Raw genomic sequence first — 18651 nt, 5'->3', positions numbered from 1 at the left:
CACAGTATAATTGTCTATTATCACAAATTCACACTATAATACTCACTCTTCCTATGGTTGCATGAAATTAAAATCAATCTAGTATTTTATTCTTCTTAATCAACAGTTCAATCTGGACTCAGGCAATCTGAGTCAACGGCTTTGCCAATGAGTGATTGTAAGCACAACCCTACTCTGCACAGCATTCCTTTTTTCTCATCTTTAACTTAAAATTCTGTATAATGATGTTTACTGTTTAGCACTTAGTCCAGTATGTAATAACTTTTTTTAGAGTATTAAAATACCGCCTAGCCAAAGTACAGGGAGTAATGCGATTCTAGAACTTCATAAATACAAAAAAGTCTTTGGCCTGTTTCTCTTCCCTTAAGCAGAACTTCTTGGCAGCAGATTAAACAAAAGAAGGGCTCCAACTTTAAGCTATCTCATTTAATTTCCTCTACACTTACTTTTGTTTTTTCATAATGCCACGTATAGCCTACTGTCAAAAGAACTAATAAACAGTCATTATAACAGAAATAGTAGCAAAGCATGCATAGAAGGAAACATGAAAAGCCTAGTATATCCCAAGGGAAAAACGTTCAATTCCTGATGTAACCACACAGAAAAGCTAGAATCTAATAATAACAACAATAATAGACACCTCATCAAAGCACATAAAAAAATAGATTATTGCATTTGAGGAAAATAAATGAACAAAAAAAGTGCACACCTGTAGCATATGTGAGTATTAGCAGGCTAGGAGCATTCTAGGGCCAGGAGCATAGAATAATGACTATCACATTATGAAACATAATGCTAATGCACAAACTAATCCCTGCACAAAATCACAGAGGCCAGAGACACAGTGAGGCCACCAAGAGTATGCCTCCAAAACGCCCGTTTCATTCATGTTAATCTGTTGTGTTCTTCAGGCAAGAAGGGAACTCACTAATTTTTCCTAGGAACAGGGAAAACAAAATAATAGTGAGAGCAAAGAACAAAGCCCTCGGTCCAACGACAGCCACAGTGTTTTTGGCATAGGTTCATATGTAGAAGACTGCCTCGTTCAGGGTGAAAAGTCTCTTGAAATATGCTAATGTAATTCAGATTAAAAGGCAAAATTCAATTACAGATCACAACCCATACAATATATTAACATTCCTCAGCTTCTAAAATGACTGTTTTCCAAAGGCCTCCCTATTGGATAGAGATAAAAGTACCACTTTATATATAGTTCACTCAATTGCCAACTGATACTATCCCCTTAAAAGGGTTGTTCTAAGAAAAAAAGAAGAAGAAGGAAAAAAAATTATATATATAATTGTTGAAAGAGTTCAATAGAGTTATAGCAAATTTATATTTTAAGTAAAATTAAAATTCTAAACTCAATTACTTCTTTTTGGTGCATGGAGTAGAAAATTTTATTACTTTCTGTTATAAAATATATCATATACAAAAAGTATACAAAATGTACACATTCAGCTAAAAGAATAGCCATTTTTAATTGGCTCTGATATATACCCCATTGACTTTAAAAAATGGAATGTTACTAAGACCTTGGAGGCTCATATGACTATTCCTAGATTTCTCTCAACCCACCTTGCAGTATCCTAGATTTTGTGCTAATCACTTCTTTGTTTTCATTTATAGTATTTCTAAACTATATAATATGTACCTATACATACAGTATACTTTATATGTATTTCTAAATATTTATATGTATTTCTAAACTAACTATATCTACCAATCTATCACCTATCTCTGTCAACCCATTCATCTTCCATCCATTTTTTGAACTTTATAAATATGGGATATATATATAAAGTATCCCATACTTTTACATTACTTTTCTCAGAGTAACTTACTGACATTATCTAATTTTTCATATAACACCTAAGGTTAAAAATGTTTATTATATCCATTTAAAGCAGAGAAAAAGAGGCACAGTATAGCTAGCAACTTGCCACAACACGAGAGGACAATGGACAAATCTTTCCACAGTAATTTTGACAGTAAAGCAAAGCAACGACTGTCTCAGAGCTTTTTATAGCACATTTGTATTTTTAGCTTCAATGAAAATGAAGTATTTCTCTAGTGCCCGAAGCACAATTAAGTTAGTTTTTTTTTTTATGTTAATATTTTTAAATTGACTTTACCTGGCAGTTATTTTTTGCTTTCACACTAAAGGGGGAGTGAACTCCTAAAGGGGGAGTTCTATTAAAGTGTGCTGTTGATGTAAAAGCCCTAAACGATATTGAAATATATTAGTTAAAAGGAAAACAAGAATGAATTAAATAAAGGATATCAAGAGAAGATTTGTTTTTCTCTTAGGGCAGCAGTTTTCAACTAGTGTGTCGCAGGAAGTTTTAAAACATGCAGTACCTGACGATGTAGTCAAGGACACTGACTTCTTTTCCCTTAGACTGTCAAATTAAAAAATGACTACAACCAACACAACAATAGCCATCCGATGTGAATGAATCAAAATTATACCTTATTTTTTGTCAGACCGGCAAAAACTTTTTTTTTTTTTTTGGTGTGCCGCAGACTTTTAGTAATTAGTTTATGTGTGCCATGAGAAGAAAAAGGTTGAAAATTGCTGCCTTAGGGTGTTATAAAATCAGTACACATAATATGGGATGTTCTCATTAAAGAACATGGCTCCTTATGTAGGTATTAGTTTAATACTAATCAATCCAAAGATATCATTCACCTGAGCAAGTGGTGGAAGAATCTCCTTGCATATTTGCTGATTTGGTCTCTATATTCCAATATAGTTGTGTCCAGGAGTGGTCTTGTTGGAGCATAGAAGGTTCCAAGGCTTGCCTCGAGCTGTGCTGTGGAATTCAAACATAGCAGCACTAAAACAAGTGAAACTCCTTCAATTACAACAGAATACTCATGTTTGCAGTCAGTCAGGTTTTGCAAACTTGGATGAAATGTGAGCTTGTTGCAGGAAAGATGAAATTAGAATATGACAGCTGGTACAAAAACAAACCTGTGTATAAACTTTCACTTGAAGCAAAGCTGACAATGACTTTGAACAACGAAAAGCTGTCAAAACTGAAAAAATCCATAATGAATCAACCTCTCACCACAAATGGGTAATTAAAACAGTGACTCATCAAAGTAACACAGTTTGAACTAGTATTTCCAGTAAAATCAACTTACTTTGTGCTCAACATTTACTCTCCTTAGTTGAAGGGCAAAAACTAACTTGTCCACATTGAGCACTGAAATATTAGAAATCTTTTAAAAAATAATACAAATAAAAATAGCCTTATTGTAATAGAGATTTTACTACCTACTAAAACTTTAAAGAAACAGTGAAAGTCCCTTTATCTTCCCTAAATCCTGTCCTCAACAATAAGATTGTTGGTTTTGTCCAGGTGTGAAAGCTAACACTCCTGGGAGGGACGACATGCTAATCTGCTCTGGGTCACCTGACACCTTCCTAGGAAAGGGCAGGTTTTGATAAAACAGAGTGCTTAGAACTAGAAGAAAGGGGCACAGTCTGCCAACTTCACAACTTTACCAAGACATGCCTATAGGGTTGTATTTCCTCCCAGAAATACCTGGAAGTTATCTAGTTACCATAATGGTGAGAGTATGAGTAGATAGAGCACTATAGTTCACAGTAAGACTCCACTGATTCTTATGCTACTTACTAGCACTTGGTTGAATAAACAGTTTTTTATTTAGCAAAATTCTTTAGTTTTAGGCATCTTTGGTTTTTAAAGTATTAAATAGCTCATCAGAGTAATTGCTATAGGCTTGGCTAAGCTATAAGTAATTTCTTTTTTAATCTCAAATCTAGACAGTGAAGTAAGATGAACTTTAGAGGTATTTTCTTTCAAAGCAGCAGTCAATTTAGATTAAAATTGAATACAGCAATGCTATTGTGAAAACAAGCCAGATTCTCTTGCCATTGCTTGTTTTCTTGACAGCATGTTTTGTACATCTGAAACGTTCAAGCCTACATGAAATACTCGTAACTCCCAGCACAGTTATAGATTCATTAGATAGCCCAGCTTGATGTTTAAGACAGAAATGACGGCCTCGAAGATAACCACAATGTGGCTACAAATAAAAGAGCCCACTGGGTTCCACTAATAAAAGGAAAACAAATTACCATGTCAAATTTGTTAGATTCAGATAGAATAAATCTCAATAGAAAAGAATTCTGAATGTTTTAGAAATGTGTTTTGCAGTTACTTAGGGGAAAATGCATATACCTATCTAAATGTACATATTCTGATAACCTAGCATCATGCAAGCAGTTTTTAAATAGCCTATAATCATACAAGCTTTTTATTTCCATATCTCCCCAATATGGTTCCTGAAAATATACTTTATTAATGCAAAAATCTGATAATGTCCACTTGTGAATTACCTAATAATCTTTCTTAGGATACAGAAATCTTAAAATACAAATTCACTGAGGTGTTAGTAATTTCTCAGTGTCCTGAGTGACAGTAAATATTTTATCTTCTCCATGTTTCTTCATCTGTAAATTTAGGATTTCTTGTATAGTTTTGTGCACCATAACAGGTTTTCTTAGGGACTCTGCTTCTTTTTCTTTTTTAATATTATGTACCCAATCTTGAGAGTGTACCAATGCTAAGAAATGACTGAAATAACTCCACAGGCAGAAATGTAAAAGTAATATCTAGTACCTAAAATTTTGAAGTCATACTCTTTTTATTTCTAACTAGTATTTTTTTAAATATATTTTATTGATTTTTTTTTACAGAGAGGAAGGGAGAGGGACAGAGAGTTAGAAACATCGATGAGAGAGAAACATCAATCAGCTGCCTCCTGCACACCCTCTACCGGGGATGTGCCTACCCTACAACCAAGGTACATGTCCTTGACCAGAATTGAACCCAGGACCCTTCAGTCCACAGGCCGACGCTCTATCCACTGAGCCAAACCGGTCAGGGCTCTAACTAGTATTTTAATACCTACTGTGGGCCAAGCACCGTGCTAGGCATTTTCTCATTGTAGAAATACTGGAATCCCCATAGATGGGTTGGGCTACCTCAAAAAAGCACATTCAAGTAACATTAAATAAATACTTATTGCGAGCCTCCTGTGAGTTGGGCCAAGTCCCATGATGCAAACTTCCTGAAGAAACATGTTCTTATTGATTATTATTCTCTAAAATTACTAAAATGAAAGTTATATACAGAATTCTATCTAAACAACTTGTTTACTTTATAAACAAAATAAAATAGAATAAGAACATCAATAAATATGCCAAGAAAATAGTAGGGGAAAACGAGCTTTCCAATAAAGATGTTTGATATATTTCTTGTTTGATATATTCTCTTGCAAACTACCTAGGGACACTTTCTCATTGGTCATGATTTCCCATCATTAATGTCAATGTTTTTTGCAAAGATTTGAAATAAAGAAGCAAGTGCAAAAATGGTTAGGTGCATTTTACATTAAGTAAATAAGTAAATCAATAAAAATAACATACTGATAAATGACAGATATAAAAATTAATTTCATTGTGGCACATATCCCCTCCCCCCCTTTATTTTTTACAGTGTTTTATTTCTCTTTGACAATAAACATCTGAGATCCTATGGGAAAAATTATTTACTGGGGGAAGGTGGGGAAATGAAAGCAGACAGAAGGGAAAGGGGTATTAGAACTACAAGTTAGAATGAAAATAAGAAGCAGCAGCCTGGGCTGCAAGTCTGACAAAAATACAAATACATACACACACACACACACACACACACACACAGTAAGGGGAAAGGATTATTTTCTGGACAAAAGACTTGGGGTGTGAGAGAAAAATATTGATGTCTAAAGTAAAGGAGCAGTAAGGATGTTTGTTTGGGGCCCTTTGTCTACCAGACCCTAGACGGTACATGAACTTCTTATTCCACACATGAACTTACACTGGAATATACAATAACTGCACTGTGAGCTCCAACATAGGTATACACACAAAAGCTCTTTATGTTGATAAATACTACACAGTCAATACCATATAGGAGTAACTATTTGATATCTGACCTGATCAGTTTTAATAAGGCATTAACATTTGTGTCTTAGTTTCCAATAATATAACTCAAAATCATCTCAAAAATAACTGACTTAATAAAAGGTACTTCATGTACATGCAAAACCCACTGATGGAATGTATTTCGAGTCTGACCTTCTCTCTCTGGAGTCAGCTTTTGTCTGAGAAGGTGGTTCACAATGGCACTCATGCTGACGAAGCACTGGTGGCCCAGCGTGTCCCAGTCCATGCTGCTCAGCATGCTTATCGCCTCACAGACCTCGTCATAGTGAATGTACTGGGAGATGACGTCTACCAGGCCCAGCTGTCCTCGAGTGAAGATACCTGTCACAAAAAAGTGTAAAGTCAAGTAAATCTTTTAAAAATAAAAAGTAGAATAACAAAAACAGAGGTAAGTTTTTGATAAAGAAAATAAAACAGTAATCGTTTCTTGCATAAGTGCTAGAAATGTGAAATTTGGGGAGCCAAGACTATTATGGCTCTGCAGTTAAATCTTCATTTTAACTAATACCTACCCCCTATCTAGCCTATCCTTACCATTTCAGCACATATTAACTAATTCATACTCCATGTAGGCACTGCTTAAACCAAATGGATAAGCATTAGAATATTGAGGTAGACCTCCTTTCCCTGGCTGCTGGCCGGGGCCTTCCTTCATTCCGCGCCACCCCCTGGTGGTCAACATACATCATAGCGAGAGATCTAACTCCAGGTCCCCCAGTTACACTCGGGAGGGGACAATTTGCATATTAGGCTTTTATATATTCAGTAGGTCCTCGATCGCGATGTAATGCAGTTTTCACCGTAAGTTGGAACCCACCTACATAAGCACCTATGTCACTCACATAGAGCACATGCACAGCAGTAATGAAGTGAAACAGTAAAAAAAAATTAAAAGAAAGATAACAATTCCTGACCTTTGCTTGTGGTCAATAAATAATAAAAAACATAAAGCACATATGTACATACATCAAAATGACGGAACTTTTTTTTTTATAAATAAATGGGAGATGGCGACGTAACCACGAAACGACATACGTCGAGTCCGATGTAACTCGAGGATTGCCTGTATAGTTTGGTATTTAGAGATTATTCTCTTCTACTGAAGTAAGCAATGATCAGTATTAATCCTGCTGTTGAGTCCCTTCACAACTAATATTTACTATAAAATATTGTGGTAAAATATAAACATCTTTTTTTATCATTTTAAATAAAAGAAAATCCACTTCTAATCTTAGAGAGACAAGAACACAAAAAAATGGGGAAGCATTCTGATCTAGTTTTATTTTATCATCTTTTAAATATGGCTTATTTCATTTAAAACTAACAACTTCTGTGTAAATGACAATAAATACTAGGGCTCTTAAGCAGGTTATTATTTTTTAAATCTTTAAAAAATGGTTGGCAGTAAAATCTTTTTTTATTCAGCCAATGTTTATGAAGTTGAGTGAGTCCACAAAAACTTCTCAGTGCAAATCATCATGAAGCTAAATGAGAAAATATGTGAAATTATTCATAAGCTGTAAATTACATAAAATATTATAGCTATTTTTTCATTATTATCATTTAATTGCAAAGGTTATAGGTTTCAGGATTTTAAAAACCTATTAGTTCATGAGAAAAATGCCAAAATTCTTTGTATTTACTTCAAGTCACATCAAAAAGAAAACCTGTGCTATATCTAACAGGACTCAACTTGACAGGGAATCTGGGGAATTGCCCTGGCTATACTAAGCAACAAAACTTTGCTGTTCTTTTTATGTTGGTAAAATCAGTGAATGCTACTGTCCAAAGCCTTTGTGAGCCTGCAGTCAAGCACTCAAGTTCTCATAAATCAGAGTGGCTCCTTGGCAGTAGATATTAATGTGTAGGAACTTTGCAGGAAACTGAAAATATTCAAACCCTTTGACTATCTGTACCTTATATGTCTAGCAAGAGAAATAACTGATTTTTGAGAAGACAAGCTAGTATATAATATCATAATCAAATTATGCAAAAGGCGATAAAGGAAAAATCTTAAAAAGAAACCAAGAAGGGGGCAAATGATGTATAGAGAGACAAAGATATGAATAATTGCAAACTTTGTTTCTGAAACGATGCAAGCCAGAAGACAACAGCAAGACATTTTTAAAATGTTGAGAGATGGAAATAAATTAGCTTAAAATTCTGTATCTTATAATAAAGAATTGAAAGTTCATGAAGAAACATAATCTTAAATGAACCTAACAAATAGAGCTCTGAAATAATAAAGCAAAAACTGATAGAACAGGAGAAAAAGTGAATTCTACAATTATAGTTGGGGATTTCCGTACTTCTCTGTCACTAATTAAGAGAACATATAAGCAGAAAGTCAGTAAAAATAGAAAAATACTGAAAAACACAATTCTTAAATTTGACCCAATTGACATTTATAAAACATTTCACACAGTAACAGTAGTATACACTGGGTGATAAAACATAAATTTAAATGTTTTGAAATCATACAGAGTATGTTCTCTGACCACACCAGAATTAAATTAGGTATCAATACAGAAAGATAGCTGGAAAATCTCCAAATATTCAGAAATTAATCATTCTTCTAAATAAGAAAGAAGAAATTACAAAGTGAATTAGAAAATATTTTAAAATGAATAAAAATTTTAAAATAACATCAACATATGTAAGGTATGGCTATAGCTGTACTTAAGAGAGTAGTTTCTAGCTAACTTTTTCTTGATTTTTTAAATTTTGTTTTCTTTATTAAGGTATTACATATGTGTCCTTATTCCCCCCATTGACCCCTAACACCCCCACTCATGTCCTCACCCCCCTGTTGTCTATGTCCATTGGCTAGGCTTATATGAATGCATACATGTCCTTTTGTTGATCTCTCCCCCTTACCCCATCCTCCCCTACCTTCCCCCTGAGGTATGACGGTCTGATCGATGCTTCTCTGTCTCTGGATCTGTTTTTGTTCATCAGTTTATGTTGTTCATTATATTCCACAAATGAGTGAGATCATGTGATATTTATCTTTCTCTGTCTTATTTCACTTAGCACAATGCTCTCCAGTTCCAGCCATGCTGTTGCAAATGGTAAGAATTCCTTCTTTTTTACAGCAGCATAGTATTCCATTGTGTAGATGTACCACAGTTTTTTAATCCACTCGTCTGCTGATGGGCACTTAGGCTGTTTCCAAAACTTAGCTATGGTAAAATGTGCTGCTGTGACCATAGGGATGCATATATCCTTTCTAACTGGTGTTTATAGTTTCTTGGGATATATTCCTAGAAGAGGAATCACTGGGTCAAATGGGAGTTCCATTTTTAGTTGTTGCTTTTTTTAATATATTTTATTGATTTTTTACAGAGAGGAAGGGAGAGGGATAGAGAGCTAGAAACATCGATGAGAGAGAAACATTGACCAGCTGCCTCCTGCACACTCCCCACTGGGGATGTGCCCGCAACCAAGGTACATGCCCTTGACCAGAATCGAACCTGGGACCTTTCAGTCCACAGGCCGACGCTCTATCCACTGAGCCAAACCGGTTAGGGCCCATTTTTAGTTTTTTGAGGAAACTCCATACTGTTCTCCATAGTGGCTGCACCAGTCTGCATTCCCACCAGCAGTGCACGAGTGTTCCTTTTTCTCTGCATCCTCGTCAGCACTTGTCATTTGTTGATGATAGCCATTCTGACAGGTGTGAGATGATACCGCATTGTCATTTTAATTTGCATCTCTCAGATGATTAGTGACTTTGAGCATGTTTTCATATGTCTCTTGGCCTTACGTTCTCTTTCGAAAAGTATCTATTTAGGTCCGTTGCCCATTTTTTGATTGGATTGTTTATCTTCCTATTGTTACGTTGTATGAGTGCCCTGTAAATGTTGGAGCTTAAACCCTTATCAATGATAACATTGGCAAATATGTTCTCCCATGCAGTGGGCTTTCTTGTTGTTTTGTTTGATGGTCTCTTTTGCTGTGCAGAAGCTTTTTATTTTGATGTAGTCCCATTTGTTTATTTTCTCTTTAGTTTCCATTGCCCTAGGAGCTGTATCAGTGAAGATATTGCTTGGGCATATGTCTGAGATTTTGCTGCCTGTGGATTCCTCTAACATATTTATCGTTTCCCGTCTTATGTTTAAATCCTTTATTCATTTTGAGTTTATTTTTGTGTATGGTGTAAGCTGGTGGTCTAGTTTCATTTTTTTGCATGTATCTGTCCAATTTTCCCAACACCATTTATTGAAGAGACTGTCTTGACTCCATTGTATGTTCTTGCCTCCCGGTAAATTACACTTTGTGAATTAATTGTCCTATGTGTAACTGTTTTTTAAAAATATATTTTATTGATTTTTTACAGAGAGGAGAGAGAGGGATAGAGAGTTAGAAACATCAATGAGAGAGAAACATCGATCAGCTGCCTCCTGCACACCTCCTACTGGGTATGTGCCTGCAACCAAGGTACATGCCCTTGACTGGAATTGAACCTGGGACCTTTCAGTCTGCAGGCCGGTGCTCTATCTACTGAGCAAAACTAGTTAGGGCCATATGTGTAATTGTTGCATTTTGGATGTACCTAATTTGATTATTTTTAAAAAATATTTCCACTTAGGGTATCTGTTTGCAGGTTAGAAAATGAGAAAATGTAATTGTGTGATGATATGAAATGTAAAAAAAAAATCAAGCAGTAAATAAAATAGACTAAATTCCCCTCCCCCCCCCAAATAAATCTGGTTCTTTGAAACCATAAGTAAAATTGACCAACATCTGCCTAAATTGAGAAAAAAGAGAGAGAAGACATAACCTACCAATATTGACAACAATCACTACAGAACTACAAGCATTAAAAATAAGTGAATAATCTAACGTTTTGCAAATAAATATAACTTAAAGAAATGGGTTCCTTGAAAGACCTAAACTATCAAAGCTCATTCAAGAATCACATGATAAAAAAAAGAATCACATGAATGACCCTTCATTATCTGAATTTGAATCCATAGTTTAAAAACCTTTATATACACATACCGCGCGCGCGCACACACACACACACACACACACACACACACACACACACACCCTGCATGTCCAGATGCCTTCACTGGGGAGTTCTCTCAAACATTTAAAAAAAACACAATATCAACTCTATACAACTCAAAATATAAGAGGAGGGAACACTTCCCAACTAATTTCATGATGTTAGCATTACACTGACACCAAAAATGACAAAGACATTACAGGAAAAGGAAAAGTACAAACCAATATCTCCCATAAATAGATTCCCAAATCCTTAACAAAATATTAGCAAATCTATAATACATTAAGAAGTTAATCATCATAAACAAGAGAGCTTTATCCCACAAACACAAGGTCGCCAAAACTTCTGAAAACTAATCAATATAATTCACCATATGACCAAACAAAACGTACAATCATTTCAATAGATGCAGAAAAAGCACTTGAAAAAATTCAGCATCCACTCAAGATAATACATCTCAGGAGACAAGTAGTGGAAGGGGACTTCTTTAATCTAATGACTTCATAGTTATAGTGAAAGATTAAATGCTTTCCAACAAAGATTGGAAACAAAGTAAGGATGTCCTCTCTTGCCATTTCTATTTAATATTGCAGTGGAGGTCCTAGCTAGTATAGTAAGGCATACAGGTTGGATAAGAAGTTGTAAAACTGTTTTCAATTGCAGCTATCATAGTCATTTAAGTAAAAAACCCTAAGGAATCAACAAAAAAATCATGACTAGGGAATGAATTTAACAGGATTGTAGGATATATGGTCATATTTTAAGTTTTATTTCTATGTAATACCAGGAAACAATTAAAAATACTATTTATAATAGCATCCAAAAACATGAACAAAATATGTACAAGGTCTTTACACTTAAAATTATAGAACACTGCTGAGAGAAATTAAAGACCTGAATAAATGGAGAGAGATACTGTGTTTTGAGGCTCAATATTGTTAAATTGTTCTTCTACCCCAATTTGATCTATTGATTGAATATAATCTCAATTAAAATCTATGAGGTCTTTCTGCAGAAAATGACAAGTCAGTTTTAAAATTTGTAGAGAAACCCAAAGATCTAGAGTAGCCAAAATAATTTTGAAAAAGAAGAACAAAATTGGCCCTAGCCAGTTAGGCTCAGTGGATAGAGCGTCAGCCTGCAGAATGGAGGGTCCCAGGTTGGATTCCAGAATGAATATGCCCAGGTTGTGGGCTCAATCCCCAGTAGGGAGTGTGCAGGAGGCAGCCAATCAATGATTCTCTCTCATCACTGATGTTTCGATCTCTCTCACCCTCTCCCTTACTCTCTGAAAGCAATAAAAATATATTTTAAAAAACAAAAACAAAATTGGAGGACTAACAGAACATGATTTCAAGACACTATAAAACCACAGTAATTAAGACAGTGTGATACTTAGTTACATATAGACATATAGATCAGTAGAAAAGAGTTTATTCATAGACACACACACACACACACACACACACACACACACACACGGTCAAGGTAACTCAATGAAGAAAGGCGAATCTTTCCAACAATTGGTACTGTAACAAGTGAATATGAATATTAGAAAAATAATTTCAACCCACACTTGACACCATATGCAGAAAATTTACTTAAAATAGACCATAAACCTAACTGTAAGAACTAAAACCATAAAAATTCTAGAATCTAGAAGAAAACAGAGTTAGACAAAGATTCCTTAGATGGGACATAAGAAACACAAGCCATAAAACATAGAAATTTAAGAATTGGATTTCATTTCATGTAAAAACTTCTGCTACCTGAAACATGCAGTTAAGAAAATGAAAAATAAACGACACTGGAAGAAAATATTCACAATACTAGTATCTTAAAAAGACCTGTAAGATATATAAAAAGTCTTATAATTCAGTAATAAATAATCCAATAACATTTGGGCAGAAGATTTGAAGATAGCAGAGAAGATGTATGGAAAATAAGCACACAAAAAGATGCTCAACTCCAATACTTCATCAGGGAAATACAAACTGACATCACTACACATCCACTAGAATGGCTAAAATTAAAAAGACCATTAATACCAAGTGTGACTGAGGAGGTGGAGCAACTGGAATTCCAAAATAGTTTCTTCTTAAGTTAAACATATGGCCCAACCATTCTATTCCTAGGTTTTTCTCAAGAGAAATTAAAATATATGTCCATACAAAGACTTGCACATGAAGGTACATGGCATTTTTAGCGATATTAGCTTAAATAGGAAAACAATCCAAATGTCCATCAACATGTGAAAAGCTACACAAATTGTGATTTATCTAGCAGTGGTTCTCAACCTTCCGAATGCTGCAAACCCTTTAATACAGCTCTTCATGTTGTGGTGACCCCCAACCATAAAATTATTTACGTTGCTACTTCATAACTGTAATTTTGCTACTGTTATGAATCGTAATGTAACTATCTGATATGCTATTAAAAATGGAACTCCCATTTGACCCAGTGATCCCAATTCTAGGAATATATCCCAAGAAACCAGAAACACCAATCAGAAAGGATATATGCACCCCTATGTTCATAGCAGCACAATTCACCATAGCTAAGATCTGGAAACAGCCTAAGTGTCCATCAGCAGATGAGTGGATTAGAAAACTGTGGTACTTCTACACGATGGAATACTATGCTGCTGTAAAAAAGGAGGAATTCTTACCATTTGCAACAGCATGGATGGAACTGGAGAGCATTATGCTAAGTGAAATAAGCCAGTCAATGAAAGAAAAATACCACATGATCTCACTCATTTGTGGATAATAAAAACCATTACAAACTGATGAACAAAAATACAGAGGCAGAGCAGCATCGAACAGACTGTCAAACTATAGCAGGAAGGCCAGAGAGGGGTTGGGGGGGGGGGGGCGGGCGGTAATAGATCAACTGAAGGACTTGTATGCATGCATATAAGCATAACCGACACTGGGGGGTAGGGAAGGCCGGGGGAAGGTTCAAGGGGGAAAATAAAAAGGAGACATATGTACTACTCTTTGTAATATTTTAAGCAATAAAGCAAAATTTAAAAAAAATCTGATATGCCATATGTGTTTTCCGATGGTCATGACCCACAGGTTGAGAACCGCTGATTAATGCAATACTACTCAGTAAAGGAAAATTTACAGATACACACACCAAATTGAAGATTTCCACAGATTAAATAGGTTCTAAAAGTTATACTATTTGTTTTTGAGAGTGACAGCCACACACACACATGCACAAGCACATACACATATTGCCTGTGATTTTCAGTCCTACAAGAGGGAAGAAGTTAGCATTACTTGAACAATTAACTTTTCTCAACTTTGTAGGTTCCATGAGAGCATTGTGGGGGCATTCCAGGTAGAGGAATACTATCAACACCACTGTGGGAAGGAGGCAGTGTGAGAGCACATGCTGTGATTGGGAAGCTACACCAGGGCAGCTCAGCTGGAGAGATGAAGCCTGAGAGGCTCACAAGGGCTTATCAGACACTGAAGGACGTGAGGCTGGAGAATCCTTGACCCAAATCTACACTGTTAGATTAATTTGGGGTGAGGGGGATGGGAAGATTGGTAGGCAGAAAATTATGGACAGTTGGCCGCTGCTTGATCATGGGAAAACAGGAAACAACTAGATTAAGGGAATGACAGCCAGGCTGAATAGATTGAGATGTCTTCGACAGCATTTAGAAGGCAGAATTGATGACATCTGGTTACTAATCTGGTAAGCTATTAGGGATGAGAGGATTCCAGAATGACTTCTGACTTGAGACTCTATCTGAATAGAGTCTCAACATGGAGAATACAGGAGAAGTAAGTTTGGGGAGAAAGATGATGACTTCGTATCTGTACACAATGAGTCTGGAGCACTTGTATGCATCCAAGGGGAGGTATCCATAAAGACAGGTGAATATGTGGATGTGGAGTCAGATGTGGTCTGGGCTGAACTCAGAGATGGATATTAAAAATAAAGTCTTAATCTGTATAAAATGGGAGGAGAGCGAAAAAGTGGAACCTTAGAGAGCCTCAACATTTCATAAGTAAATGAAGGCCATAAAAAATGATGAAAAATTGCCTCTGGGATCATAGAAGGCAAGTGTGATAAGAGTTTAATGACGGTGGAAGTAGTCATCAACCATCAAAGGCTGAGAAATCATTAAGTAAATAAAATAAATATATGTATCAATGAGGAAGTCACTGGTGACCTTTCCAAGCACAGTTCTAGGAGAATATGAAGGACAGAGCCAGAATTTGGTGCTGTGAAGAGTGAATAGGAAGTGAAAAAGCAGAGAAAGTCAGTGTTCACTCATATTTCAATGAGTTGACAATGAGAGGAAGGTGAACATTTATTTGATTAACAGAGGAGAAACAATTTTAAGAAAGCGATGCATTTGTTTCATGGTATGATTTGGCCTGTATCTGCTGATGTAGCCAGATTTGTTGGGACCTGGGGAGGGTCACAAAGTATAGATGTCAAAGGGAAAGTTGTGGGATCCAGAGTGGAAGTAGTGGTGGAACTAGTCTAGGAGAGGAAGGACTCCTGTTTCATTGAATTGAGAAGGTAAGATTTATGTAAATGTACATAAGTGATTGGTTAGTCGGGTGGGTGGGTGGCGAGGAGCAGATAAGCTTGATGAAGAGCCAATTAAAATGTGAAATTCTCTGAGTTTAAAGAGAGCAGTGAAGGTTGGAAAAGGCACTGATAAGAATGGAAAAACTTTAATATATCTCAGTAGTATAATTAGGGACCCCTTTTAAAAAAATTAATCCTAGTCTATATATGTGGAAATACGGGATAGTGAATGACTGTCAGGTAAAGAAATTCTAATTATATATTGCCTTGTATAAAATAGTACACTTGTTGGCTTCTCTGTGGAAGATGACTCTTCTAGCTCCCTCTTGAAAAAGACATGTTCTTTGAATTCTTCTAATTACAGTCATGATGGCCTTTACTAGTAAATCCCCAATGATCTGATTGATGATTATAAGGATTTAGATGGAAATGTTAGCCTGGAAACAGTTTTCCTTCAACACTAACTTACCTATTCTAAGTGTCAAACTCCAAAAGTCTTAGGATGCTGGCACCAGGCAGGGCCACGTTTACAAGTGACAGCATTCTATTTTAAACTATGATCTCTCTCAGCTTCTTAAATTGTAAGCTACACCTTTCATGTCAAATTTTCCAAAGGCTTGCATAACAAGCACATGAAAAAAACTCATAAATGCTCCCCAGTAGGGAAACTGCACATGTAAATACCTGTTTATATATGCAGTAACTTGAATTATACATGAAAATTCCACATGGATGCCCAGAATCAGCACTGTGTTAATTCAAGAAGTATATTAAAATTTTTGGATGTATTTAGTAGCAGAGCCTAAGAAAAATCTGTCATTTAAACAGAGTTTTCTTTTAAAAAATCTGCTAGTTGGAATCTACTGTATCAAGGAATCTACTCTGCCTAGGGAAAAAAGTAATCTGTAATAAAACATTAATCTTATAACACATTTTTTAAATCCTGGGAAGCTCCATATTAGATCCTTTAAAGACTGTAAATTTTCCCCATTCTATAAAATGTAACAGTCATATTGCAAATAAAATATAAATGATAAATGTCAGTTGCAGAAGTTATCACCTTTTCATTCGAATGCTTGACTTCTACTGGATAACTCTCTTCCAAGAGACCTTCTTGGGAAAAAGAGGTGACAGCCAACTCATTGCCTAATTGATTTAGGAACAGTGCCCAGGGAGACAGTCCAATTAAGTTTACAAGCTGGCAATTAGCAGGGAGCCCTCTAAATCCCTACACTGAGAGCCTGTTTACTTTAGTAAGAAGGCAAATGTGCTAGAGATAGGAAGAGAAAGCTGTGCTTTTTGCAAAGCTGTTAGTAGGCCCACAAGGGAGGGCTGAAGAAGAGCTAGGTATATGTGGGCAGACAGCCTTCTGTTTGACAGGTAACTGGGTAATTTATAGTGTGTGTGTGTGTGTGTGTGTGTGTGTGTGTTTTAACAGACATGCAAAACATCTAACATCTACTTTAATGAGTGTTGTATATGGAGACATACAACTGTTAAAAATGCAGTGGGGCAAAGTCAAACTGGATTATCTCATAATAAGTGAAATTCCAAACATTTTTTCTTTGACAATATTAACATTATGAATAGATCCAGTTGCATTTTTATTATGTGAGAGAAGAAAAACATAGCCCTCACATTATATCCATATCTTTCAGGTTAATCAAGTCATTTTCACTAGACTTATTTCATGTGTTCAACTTCAGCGGCAAATAGATCCATACAAAAACAAAGTAAACTGAGAGCTACTTCAGAAACATTATTATGATGTCTTTAAAAACTTAGTTTTATACCACAGAGCCAAATCCGGTCAGGGGTTTAAATGTATTTACTTTTTTAAGTTTTCAAGTAGCAATAATGTGCATTAATTAAAGTCTATTTTTTCAAACCTAAGCAAAGGTCTTTTAAGAATTTTAAATTATATAAAACCACCTAAAGAATATCAGATATTCCAGGAGAGAGCTAGAAATGGAAAACCACAAAAGGCAAATATACAGCAACTAGAGGCCCCGTGCACACATTCATGCACTGTGGGGGCGAGTGGGGGTGGGGGGGTGGGGGGGGCGCCCTGCAGCCCAGTCTGTGCCCTTTTGCAGTCAGGGAGCCCTGTGGGGATGGATGTCCCACTGACATCCTTAGTGCTGCCACAGAGGCGGGCCGCTGTGCTCACCAGCCGTCAGCCTGGCTTCTGGCTGAGTGGCGCTCCCCCTGTGAGAGCACACTGACCACCAGGGGGCAGCTCCTGCGTTGAGCATCTGTCCCCTGGTGGTCAGTGCATGTCATAGTGGCCAGTCATTCCGCCATTCAGTAGGTTTGCATATTACCCTTTTATTATATAGGAGGATAATAAAACTTTGTTTTAACATTTCCTGATTGAAATGGACTGTATGAATAAAGAAATTTCATAATATTGATAAATCCTTTTGAATTTTTTAGCTAAAAGGATAACAAAAAAGTTACACAAATATCTTTACCAAAAGCTAAACATTTGCTTTCCTTTTTTTCAAAACACTTATTTTACACAATTCCAATCTGGTAAGCAATGGATACCTATAACCTAAAATGATTTTTAAAAATAAAGTATTACAGTCCTACAAAGAATTTTTTAATGGACATATTAAGTGCTTTTAAAATATTCGCTGGGTAACTCAGTTAGAACATTGTCGTGATACACCAAGGCTGCAGGTTCAGTCCCAGGTCAGGGCACATATAAGAAACAATCAATGAATGCATTAATAAGTGGAACCCCAAATTGATGTCAATGTCTCTCTCTTCCTCTCCAAAATCAATCAATAAAAATTTTAAAATGCTAAACAAAATAATCACATACCTATTTCTTAAAGTTTTTTTGGTAGACAGTTTATTTTGGAAAGTGTCAAATGTGAAATTTCAGGCTTTTTATTCATCACACTGAATACTTAGTGTAATTTCCAAATTCTTCAATATCATTATCTAATGATATTAAAGAATGTTTCCTGACACTTAGAAACTCATCCACAAAGCGTTAAGGAAGCTCTATGAAATGTATGAAAGGCAAGCATATTTATGGGATGAC

General features: G+C 35.8%; 1 protein-coding gene across 3 annotated transcripts in view; it reads right to left on the bottom strand.

Moving 5' to 3' along the window:
• WDPCP (WD repeat containing planar cell polarity effector) overlaps positions 1 to 18651 on the bottom strand; it is a gene marked incomplete at its 5' end in the record, with an annotated part of 194364 nt that overhangs the window by 127616 nt on the left and 48097 nt on the right. For all 3 annotated transcript variants that reach the window (XM_081100593.1, XM_081100592.1, XM_081100591.1), the window contains 2 exons: positions 2693 to 2816; positions 6155 to 6343. In XM_081100593.1, coding sequence (XP_080956719.1) covers positions 2693 to 2816; positions 6155 to 6343 — 313 coding nt within the window. The remainder of the gene's footprint in view (positions 1 to 2692; positions 2817 to 6154; positions 6344 to 18651) is intronic.

Source organism: Myotis nattereri (genome assembly GCF_964212035.1).
Source record: "Myotis nattereri genome assembly, chromosome: 10".
NCBI lineage: Eukaryota > Metazoa > Chordata > Mammalia > Chiroptera > Vespertilionidae > Myotis > Myotis nattereri.
The sequence above is the reverse complement of the archived record's forward strand: the minus strand, read 5'-3'. Positions and strand labels throughout refer to the sequence as shown.